Source organism: Nicotiana tomentosiformis, chromosome 2 (assembly GCF_000390325.3).
Source record: "Nicotiana tomentosiformis chromosome 2, ASM39032v3, whole genome shotgun sequence".
NCBI classification, from domain to species: Eukaryota; Viridiplantae; Streptophyta; class Magnoliopsida; order Solanales; family Solanaceae; genus Nicotiana; species Nicotiana tomentosiformis.
This window is the reverse complement of record NC_090813.1, coordinates 175,595,056-175,606,567: the sequence shown is the minus strand read 5'-3', so window position 1 is coordinate 175,606,567 and position 11,512 is coordinate 175,595,056. Positions and strand designations below refer to the sequence as shown.

At 36.7% G+C, this 11,512-nt stretch overlaps 1 protein-coding gene across 1 annotated transcript; it reads left to right on the top strand.

Moving 5' to 3' along the window:
• Window positions 1-3,593: 3,593 nt before the first annotated feature.
• On the top strand, window positions 3,594-10,956 carry LOC104113651 (uncharacterized). Its single transcript, XM_009623888.4, has 10 exons — window positions 3,594-3,788; window positions 4,326-4,356; window positions 4,443-4,591; window positions 4,948-5,039; window positions 5,157-5,164; window positions 5,268-5,339; window positions 5,435-5,602; window positions 8,457-8,552; window positions 9,235-9,357; window positions 10,537-10,956. The coding sequence occupies exons 1-10, from the start codon at window positions 3,769-3,771 to the stop codon at window positions 10,618-10,620; spliced, it is 843 nt and encodes a 280-aa protein (XP_009622183.1). The 5' UTR covers window positions 3,594-3,768; the 3' UTR covers window positions 10,621-10,956.
• The last annotated feature ends 556 nt before the right edge of the window (window positions 10,957-11,512 follow it).

The following is an 11,512-nucleotide window of genomic DNA, read 5'->3' as shown; positions in this document are numbered from 1 at the left end:
ACAAGTCGATGATATTTGCAGTAATTTGGGTCATCAGTTTTCCCAACTTCATTTGGACGCTTCATCCCCGGAAGCTCAATGAGCTTTAATTCGAGAAGCTCTTTAAAAATTGCAGGCACATCAGAATCAAAAAATGGATACTTCTTCTCTTACATTTCTTTTAGAGTCAACTTTCCATTTGTCTTATCTTGAAACGAAGTGGATTTCATACTCTGCTTCTTGCTCACCTTCGTCGTGAACTTCACAGGTGATGTGTTGACATTCATAACTTTTTTGTTTTCAGAATTAGGTACGAACTTGATCCATTTCCTGACTTCTTACTTGTCGTTCCCTTTGCGAGGTTCATAGATGTGCAGCCTTTCATTTCCAGCGGAGGCCATGCTCAACTCCATGTTATGGGCACGAGTCGCAAGTTCTTCAAATGTGCTAGACTTGATACCTTGCAAAATGTAGTGTAGTCTCCAATGAATGCATTGGATGCACATCTCTATGCCATAAGCTTCACTAAGCCTGTATTTGCAGTGGAGGCTTGAATTCCTCCAACGGTTGATAAAGTCGATAACTGGTTCACACTTCCATTGACGAGTATTTGTAAGCTCCACCATGTTCACAGTGCACCTTGTGCTATAAAATCGATTGAGGAACTCTTGCTCTAGTTGATCCCAGCTATTAATAGATCCCGCCTCGAGGTCTGTATACCAATCAAAAGCATTTCTTTTTAGCGAGCGGACAAACTGCTTGATGAGATAATCTCCATAAGTCCCGACATTGTTGCATGTCTCAATGAACTATGCCACGTGTTGCTTTGGATTGCCTTTTCCATCAAACTGTTGAAATTTTGGAAGTTGATAGCCAGCAGACATCTTCAACATATCGATCCTCGCAGTATACGACTTTGCGTATATAAGAGAGGACTTGGTAGAAACTTCATACTTGTTTTTAATAGTTCCTTCAATGAACTCCTTCAGTTGATTGATTGGAATCATCCCTTCAGATAAGACATGGATAGCCTTAGCGGATGCTACTTGTCTTGGGGGAGATTTACTCTTTGGAACCTCTGGGAGCTTACCAGGTGCATGGGTGAATTCTTTTTCCATCAAGATTCCCACAATGTCTGTTAGCTTGTCAATTCTATCATCTTGATTTTGCATGTACTTGGTCAAGCCAGTGATTGCTTCCGTCAAGTTTGCCAACTGCTCTTCCATAGATGAAGCGTTCGTCACCATTGCTTGCATGATTATTGTGGATGATGGGGAGTAGCATGGATTATCACATAGATTGATCCTTGATTGGCTCACGTTCTGCGGTGTAAGTGGAGAGAATCCATTACTCGAAGCATCATCATCTTCCTTCACAACATAGTTCTTGGATCCGGAGAGGTCAAGTAGAGCAAGAGTTTTCTTAATATTTTCAGCAACATCGCTTCCTCCTTCGGGTGCGTTTGTGGAAGATCTTGCTCCTTTTGAGGATGAAGATCCGAAAATAGGGGTTAATGCGGACGACACTTAGAGTTCTTGTTGTCCTAAAGAGATTACCTTGCTCATTGTAGTTGGTCCAAAGCTTCCAAAGGTAATATTGACGATGCTTTCTACATCAGCGTAGAACCTGGAATTAGCAGTCTTGGTGGAAGTTGATCTGGGATTGATTTTCTTTGAAGCCATTTCGATGTTCTTAAACTTTGGTGATTGAAAAATTGAGATGAGAGGTAGAGATTGTCCCACTAGATATGCCAGAATTTGTAGACAATAAATTGCATAGAGAAAATATAATCAAGACCGAAAAATATTGCAATAATCGTACTATTTTATTTCAAACAATATGAGTATACAATCTCTATGAATCCTCTGATTCTACTTTTTAACAGTAAATAAAAGAGTTTTTGAGCTTAATCTTGAATTTTGTTTTATTTTAATCCAAGGGCTTGAGGCCTAATCTTGATCTTGACGTATTTTTTAATCCAAGGGCTTGTAGTTTGTTTTTGAATCTTCGTCTTGATTTTTTAATTCTTAGAACACTTGAATGCTTGTAGCTTTTAGAGAAATCTGCAGCGTTTGATCCACGAGCTCTCCCTTGCTTCTTGTTATAACTTGTGGTGTCCTTTTGAATTATGAAAACCCCTATTTATAGTTGTGGGAGGGAAGAGTTATGATAAGAACAAACTCTTTCGGACCAATCAAATTGAAGTATGACATGGCCATATTTGATTGGCCAAAACATGTCACTTGCACACGTGGCGCGGTTTCATTGACTTTTTGATTTGGCTTGGCATGCCCTGCCATTTTGACACGTGGCACGATCCTATTGGATCTTTTGTTTGACTTGGCGTGCCACGTCATTTGACACGTGGCACCAAACTGGGCCTCTAGGAATATGACATATTGGGCCTAATGAAGTGGGCTTATCATTTGTAGCCCGGTCAATATTTATTAGATTTAAGTAATTAATCTAATTATATTAGCCCAAAATACTTATTTGGACTAGTATATTTAAAATATAATCCAAATTATTTATTGAATTTGAATCCAATAAATTTTACATGGCTACAACATACAAAACCGTTATAATAAAATTTATCAATAGTTGTTTTCTTCATCATTAGTTAGATTATTAGAATACTTGTAGCTCTTTTTTCTTCTATTTTTGTGTCGTATGTCTGTAACTCTATCGATAAACACACTACTTAAAAAGAATCAACATTTATTCAGTTGTATAATTCTAACAATAGAGTAGTTACAAAAAAAGAGTTTTTATCTTCTCTTTTCATTTTACTTTACCTTTTTTAGTGAATTTTTCCAAAAGTCGCTAAATATAGTCATAATAAATACCATTATCAAAATTATATATGATTAATAATCACAATTTCAATTTTTAATATATGTATAATAATTAAATAGTATAGAGATCATAAGTCTTTAATTATGAATAATATTTACATATAAATATAATCACTAATACATTTTGTATTATAATGAAATGAAAGACCTTTATATAGTAAGGAAAGGATAGGGAACTCATGTAACAATATTTGCTTTCTCTTTAAATTAACTGTTGACATGTCTTTCCCATGAGAGGACTTTACCTCAAGAACTTTGTTATTTAAATTCTACAAAAAGGTATGTGACGCTTTAACTTGGAATTATTTTTGGGATGTCTTTTCACTTTTTTTTTTTTGTTTATACATTTGCTTTTAAATTATTTTCTGTGAATGTCCCACAGTATATATTTATTTGTAAATATTGTTTTTTTATTTTTTCTGTATTTACTGCAAATTCACTAGTAATCCAGTAATACAAATAATGACTATCATAACCAAAATGAAATCTCATTGGGAAAATCAAAGGACGGCCATTGTCCATTTGGCTATTTTTGTTGTAAAACTATCAAAGCACCACACGACACGTCGTTTTAAACGACCGCCAGCCTCAAGTCAAACGTGTCTGCTCAGCACCTTGCCTTTCTTGAACATTCTTCTACGCGTCTGCTTACAACAACACCATCTTCTGCAACTTCTCATTTTCTCCAAATTATTATTATTATTCTCTTTTTCGTTTACTCTCTTCATTTTTTCTTCTATAGGAGTTGTGGGCTGATATAAAGATTCATATTAATTTCTTCTCTTCTCCCCTGCCCAGTGCCTGCTGACTTGTTTTGGCATACTGGGTCACTCAAATTATAACAATTGATTCAGCTTCTTCAAGTTTCTTGAAGTTTTAATCACTTTGTTTGGGTCAAAGGAGATTTTTTTTTTCAATCCTTGACTCTGCGACAATGGTTCAGATAAAAGAATTGTATCCTTTAGCGATGAAATTTTAGCATTTTTTATGGTCGCATGTTTAAAATTATGCTATGCTTAGATGATATATTGCATATTGATATTGACATTGAATGATGATAAAGGGATAATCTTTATTATGAGCTTCAGTTTATTGCTTTTTTAGTTAGTGTTTAAAGAATTGTTCTTTTAGTCTAAAGGATATTGGACACTATTTTTGTACTCTTTTCGGTCCAATTTGTTTGGTGCTCTTTCTTTTTAATACATGTCAAAAAGATTGGTATATATTTTAATTTTAGAAACTACTATTTAATCTTTACATTTAAATTTGGGAACCCCACTAGATGGTGGACTAAGAGCCCGTTTGGTTTAGCCGAATAAAAGTAGTAGTTTTTAAGGCTGAAAAACACTTTTTTAAGTGCTGGAGCTGATTATAGGAATAAGCAGTTACATGATTGGATTGAAGTGTTAAAATTTAGCTGTTTTGTGATTTTCCATTTTATTGGTGTTTCCTTGACCAATAACTTCTTTTGTTACTGGGGATTTTCTGAAGTCGAATAGTGATGCCCTTGTCATTGGAAGAGGTATGCTAAAGTGAAAAACTTTGAGAAATAAACTGAATGCTTATTTGAGTGTTTGATGGATAATTAATTTAGTATTTGCATTGCAGTATCAGATAGCTCAAATGTACATGGTCATGAAAATGCAACAACAAAGCACTACAGGTGATGAAGGGGTAGAGGTTTTACAAAACAAACCATTCAGTGATGATGAATTTGGAGAGGGCCAATACACTTCAAAAGTTTACCACTTGCAGAGGTAACTTGAGTTCATAACTTATTTAATGAATTTTATTTGAAAGTTGCTCTATTTTGTGTCCAATTGATTGAATAAGCAGTGTGCCATTAATCAATACAAGTAATTAGCTTTATGATGATTATTTATGAGTCAAAGGAGTGAAGTACCTTGCACACAATTGATCTGGCTTAAGAAACCAGTTAATTAGTAGTCGTGTGAGGATAATTGTCAATTGATTCAACTGTTATTTAGGTAATCGCTAGTCTGTAGCTGTAGAAGTTCCTGTGGTGCCATATAAAGACTGCTTTTTGAGTACCTTTTTTTTTAAAAAAAGTTAAAACTTATAGTCTGAGACTCGATTCGCCTCGTCATTGCAGCAAAGCACCATCTTGGTTGACTACATTTGCACCAGCTGATGCCCTTGTGATGCAAGAGGAAGCTTGGAATGCATACCCTAAATGTAGATCAGGTTTATGTTCTTACTTGCAATTTAATGTTCTTCTTGGTTAGCATCCAAGCCTTTCTTCTGCTTTTGTACTAACCTATTTACTGGTTTCTGTCGGAAATGTATCACCATTCGATGCAGTTGTTAAGGTAACTACTGTTGTGACATCTGCAGTCCCTAACTCCCTATACATTGTGGAACTCTCTGATACAATTTGGAGAATTAAAATTGTTGATTGATTTCTTTATGCAGTCCCCATATTTTTCGAGATTCTTTATGAGCATTGACACAATCCACAAAGCTGACAATGGATGTTCTGAAAATGTAAGTTCCGTGTACTTGATTGTAGAGCTACCGTGAGAGTTGTGCTATCTTTCTCGTGGGTATCATGGAATTGACTTGAGATAATAATGTAATAGGTGCATGGCCTGAACAAGGAACAACTGGCAGCTAGGCAGGTGGAAGTTATTGATATTGCATCGGCAGCCACTGATTATTGGAGTTACATAGTGGGACGAAGCGATGTCGATTTATCTAATTTTCGATCAGCAAGAAGCGGTCGTGGCCCACTCTTGGAAGGCTGGCAGGTTTGTGTGTCCCTTTTTACAGTAGAAGTGCATGATAAACCCCCATACCCTCCTTTTAGAAGGTTTTTTAGGTGGCTTGGAAACAGATTAGAGGCCTTGGATTTCTTATGCTAACTCTTTTGGCTTTCATACTTTTGCTTATTTATTTATTATTGCATCGAGTCAGATAGAGCATATATTTTTGAAGCTATGAGTCTAACACTACATAGTTCAAAAAATATGAATGCCACCTTAAAACCCGTAACTGGTCCAACGGCATGAACAACTAGGTATAGAATTCTGATTCTAGCCTTCGCTTCTTTAGTTGCTTTAGATTTGTTTTCCCATATAGGACAAGGGAAGCACTTTGGTATGGAGGCGAAGGCCATTGCTAACAGTTACTTTGTAATTAAGATATTTCATGTTGGTTGATCGTCTTTAACTGAGGAAGAGTGTAATACAATGAACTTGTATTCAGAACTGCTATTCGCTAGAAAGACTAGTTATATATATATATATATATATATAGATGCAAACCGGTTTGGTTTTGCTTTTTGTAACCGGCACAAATGCTATGTTTTATGGTTAATGAGTTGATGATAGAAGACTCCAGCAACACCATCAAATTTTGATCGTGAAGCTATTTTACTTTGGTCCTTTTAAGATTTAAGAGGCCATTGTGGTATCCAAAGGAGTAGCCTAGTCAAGAATCTGGAATCTGGATGGGGAGAGACCAGAGATCTGAATCTCAATAGAGGGAAAACGTTAGGTGGTTTCTTTCCATCTCAAAGTTATTATACTTGTATAGATGGGACAAATACGACATATCTTTAAAAAAGGGAGTAAGGGGTCCTTGTGGGACAATTAGAGTTCAGTCGAAGAAAATGTGAGGAAATGATAGAAGGAATGGTTATTATAAGCTATAGAAAATCTAATTGCAGAGATTATTTATGAACTTAGATGAGTATCTTTTTCCCTTCATCTCAAGCGTCGTTTAGTTCGTAAGTGAAGTAATACTGAGTTTTGCCTAGGATCAGGTTAGGTAACTCGTATCTTTTTTTTTCGGTGGGATTAAGGGGATTAAATCTTGGGATGAAGTTTTGTTTTCAAAATCAGAATAAGTTGATAATCTAATGAAGTCTTATGACCCAATGGCCTGGGCTGGGCTGTGAGGGTTAGCTGCAAGGGGGAATTTGGAATGATATGGTACTACAAACAACCCAACCCCACCCCCTTTTTCCTCTCATTTCCACAAACCAAATGACCCCAAAAGGTATGTAGGATTACATAGATAAGCAATGACCACAATGATCATAACTACGATAAAACTATTATTGTTGGGGTAAAAGTTTGTGGTTATGCTTTCTTCTTTTTATTTAGGGGGAGAAATCAAGAAAGTTTTACTTCACTTCGGTTCTTCTCTATTTGATTTTGTCATCCAGCTTGAAATTTTCACGCGCCACATCTAAGGGGGAGGTGCCGTGGTGCATGCTATTTGCAGATGATATTGTATTGATTGGCGAGACGGTGTCAACGCGCAATTAGAGGTATAGAGGCAGACCCTGGAATCTAAAGGTTTCAAGTTGAGCAGGACCAAGACAGAATATTTGGAGTGTAAGTTCAGTGGTGAGACTCAAGGAGGGGAAGGGGAGGTGAGGCTGGACTCGCAGATCATCCCTAGGAGAGGAAGTTTTAAATACCTTGGATCTATTATTTAGCGGGATGGGAAGATTGATGAAGATGTCACACATCGTATTGGGGCGGGATGGATGAAATGGAGACTCGGTTCCGGTGTTTTGTGTGACAACAAGGTGCCACCGAAACTTAAGGGTAAGTTCTACAGAGTAGTGGTCAGACCAACGATGTTGTATGGGGCTGAGTGTTGGCCAGTCAAGATCGCTCATGTCCAGAAGATGAAGGTAGCAGAGATGAGGATGTTGCGATGGATGTGTGGGCACACCGGGTTAGATATGATCAGAAATGAGGTTATTCGCGACAAGGTAGGTGTTGCCCCTATTGAGGACAAGATTCGGGAAGCGCGGCTTAGGTGGTTTGGTCATGTGAGGAGGAGGAGCACAGACGCTCCTGTGAGGAGGTGTGAGAGGTTGACAATGGAGGGCATACGGAGAGGTAGAGGTAGGCCAAAGAAGAGGTGGAGAGAGGTGATTAGGCAAGACATGGCGCAACTTCAGCTGACCGAGGACATGACCCTTGATAGGAAGGTTTGGAGGTCGAGGATTAGGGTAGTAGAGTAGGTAGTCTAGAGTGTTCATAACAGTAGTATTAGCACGCAGTCTCGCTTTCTGTTGGTAGTAGGTTTTTATTACTAACCTTTGTTTTCTTTCATTGTTGATCACTTTACTATCTTGTTTATTCTGCTTTTATATGGTTTTTGGTACTGTCCTTTCTTGTCTATATTTTCATTAATGTGGTGCTTATGCTTTCCTGAGTCGAAGGTCTATTGGAAACAACCTCTCTATCCTCACAAGTTAGGGGTAAGGTCTGCGTACACACTACCCTCCCCAGACCCCACAGTGGGGATAATACTGAGTATGTTGTTGTTGTATACAGCTAGCTAGCATGCGTGTTGTTTTCTGCTTCATAAGATACATTATACCAATGCAAATATTTACAAGGATGTCCTAAAATTTCTGCTAATTCTCTTACCTTTAAATCCTTTTGGTCCAGCTGAGATTAAACGCCTTATTGTGAAGCTGGTGCCTACTGTATAATCTGTGATACACTTTTAAGGCCTCTTATATGTCGCTATGGATTAACATGTGCCGCATTCAGTTGCAAAATAATCACTACAGTGAAGTGCAACTTCCACTCTTTGATGAGTCCTTTTAACTCTTCTGTTTCTTGGTATTGGCAGGACCACTGTAATCCTGTTATGACAGCTTACAAGCTGGTGATTATAGATGCTCCATATTGGGGCTTTGGGAGCAGATTGGAACAAGCTTTGATGGCGGTATAAATTTCGGATATTTCATTAAATTTTTTAGTTGTGGAATTGTTGCTTTATATTTGTTTGCTTGAAAATGATTCGAGGGTATCAATACTTCTTTCAAAACTTGAACATCAAAATATTCATAAAATATGCAACACGTCCCACTAATATTGACTGATATAATGAGCCGGTGACACGTAAAGCCATGTCATGGCATATATCAGTTAAAGGAGGATACCTATGTTCTCTGAAACACCTGACTGCAATAGCAAGTGGTTTATCTAGTGACATTGCCAAAGCTTGTTTCCTCTACAAAACTGATGTAATTGATTTCTAAGTACTGAGTTTTGTATTGATGAGGTAGATTGAGGGAGGTTAAAGAATGTGTTGACATCTAGGAGCAGTGTGCTTAGTTTCCAAACTCTAATTATTTCTAGTGCATTTGATGGTTGTTTAGTGAAGAACACTCAAGTTGTTGGCCCAGCCCTTGTATAAATGATCACTCAATTGAACAAACGCGGAGAACAATTAATTGTTCAAGTGAGTCTGTTCTGTAAATAGTTGGATTTTTTTTCCAAAACTTTTAAAGATGATGTTCAAGCTCCAGTGGTTATAATCTATATCACCATGAACTCACTGGGAATTAAATATGATATTGCTCTTTTTCCTCTTTCTGATTTTCCTTTGGCATCTTTATTCTTAGGGTGAAAGGGCTCTCTTCCTGGAAAGTCATCGTAATTGCTTTGCCTGGATTGACGAATGGTTTGAGTTGAAAGTGGAGGTGTTGCGCGAGTTAGAGAAACAAAGTGATTATTCATTGAATATGGTAAAGCAGTTCGATACATATTCTCTCCTTTTTTGGGCTTATATGATCACCTCACTTCCAAACTTATTTTGTGACTTGATAAATAATTTGGATCTCTGAAATGCTTAAGTTTCTTGACTTCTTTGGATATACCTTTTCGTATGCTCTCTTATCTGCTGCTTCCTCAAGCTGCCGCAGGATCGTTATTTCTTTGTATAATTTCTCTTCCACGTTTTCAATTTGTTTTAATATCCTTTTCCCTTTAGTTTACAACCATGACATGATAAATCCCATCAGCAGCCTTCCATTTAGGTTAGAGTAACTATTTTTCTTTTATATTATAGTATTATATCCAATGAGTGCGCGGTTGATATTCCTTTCATTTTATTTGATGCCAAGTTTGGTTCAAAAAATGGATTATGGGTTAAACCGTTATTTAATGTTTATTTGGGTTCGTGCTTCACATTTCCTTTTTTTTTTGGGGGGGGGGGGGGGGAGCGGTAATTCCGCTTGGCCTTCAGTATAACCTTAAAATACTCGTTTTAAGATCATCTCTTCCCGAGAATGTCACAGTAGTGGGGAAAGTATAATAATCGTTGAAGTTGTGAGATCGTGACAAATGAGATAAGGAACTGAGAAAGATAGTGAGAAGTTTTATTTTCATGCTTATAACTCCTTCGCTCAATCAACACTGCCATATAAAATGAAACTAACTGAAGCACCAAGGAAGTGCAATGTCATATAAGCTATGCACAAATAGTCTAAAGCTCTATCGAAGAGCTGAAAATATTTATTACCTGATATGTGTATTTACTAGTTCATATTTTGCCCAAAAAGACAAGAAGATAGCAGGCAAAATATTCTAGCTGAAGCCTTGAAGGTTCACTTCCTTCAAAGAAGCAGTTCGGTAGAACAGTTTAGCATGCAGAGCTTAACTTATTTAAGCAAAATAATAAATCAAAAAAGTATCTAAATTAACACATTGATTTTTTAAACTTTTGGTGAAAGAGAAATGTAAGATTGGTTCTTGCACAATGACTTGGAATTTTCTTTCTATAACAGCTCAGTAGGTCCTGGTTGTCAATTGAGAGTTTTGTTGTATTGATTAGAAAACCTGCACTTTTCAAGCTAAACATGAATTTCATGTGTATGTGTTGCATTCAGGTTGATGTTTTATGACTGATAACATTTTGTTGGCAGAAACTTGGCCGGCCCTGTTCGGCTGAGAGGAGCTGGATGACACAAGAGGAGTCCCCACTTGAAGGAGAAAAGTCTGTTGCATGATTGTGCAATTCACAGCTGCTATTGGTTTTGTTTTTAGATTTCATCTCCATGTTATGTGTTGAGGATAAAATTATCATTGGCGTCCCTTAGGCTTTACAATGTAGTTTCTGGTGACTGATAGGTCTGCCGTCCGCGACTACTTGGTAAGGCAGGGACAATGCTAAAATTAGGCATAACCAGTAAAGTTTTAGTTTCTGATGTTTTCATTCTTTAGGGGGTAAGATTAGGTAATAATGTAGTTATGTCGAACCGGAGACATTTTAGTGAATACAGTTTAGCTTCTTGATCTTAAAAACTGTAAAGTGTATATTATATAGTTCAAAAGAATTAATTGAATTTTGGTGAACATTTCTTGGAGTCATTTGCAATGCTCTACATGCTTTTAGTTCTATATGGTTCTAAAGGTGAAAGGGATCTTTGTTTTCTCTATGGTTTTCATACCATATTTTCTTATTTTAAGTGCAGAAATTTATAGGTTCTTTCCTTTATGTATAGTGTTCATTTCTCTCCAGAAATCATTTGGTTTTAAGTCCAAAATTTTATGCCATTTTTCAAGAATCACATTCATTTTTAATTCTTTTCACTTTTGGTAAACTGAGACTGCATTGGTGTAGTGGAAAGCTGATGTGATATTCTACGAAGTGTCCGAGGGTTTTTCAGTCAACTATGCTCTGCTAAATAGTATTTTGCATGCAGACTTATATTGTTTCAGAGAAGAGATTTTTTCTTTTCTATGCAGAAAGCTTATTATCAAAATTGTCCCAGTTTTGGAATTTACCCGATCTAAACATGTTTTAGTTACAAAAAATATACATTCGTTTAAAATAGACTCTTTTCTTCTGTAGATTGCCTTATTTAGACGTGTGATTTTCGAATAACTTATATTTCAGTT

What these genes read in the sequence shown, in the direction of transcription:
- LOC104113651 (XM_009623888.4), top strand. Translation starts at nt 3,769, where the DNA reads ATGGTTCAGATAAAAGAATT. An exon ending in TGCCCTTGTCATTGGAAGAG is followed by an intron (nt 4,357 to 4,442) that starts GTATGCTAAAGT and finishes TTTGCATTGCAG; the next exon opens with TATCAGATAGCTCAAATGTA. An exon ending in ACAATGGATGTTCTGAAAAT is followed by an intron (nt 5,340 to 5,434) that starts GTAAGTTCCGTG and finishes ATAATGTAATAG; the next exon opens with GTGCATGGCCTGAACAAGGA.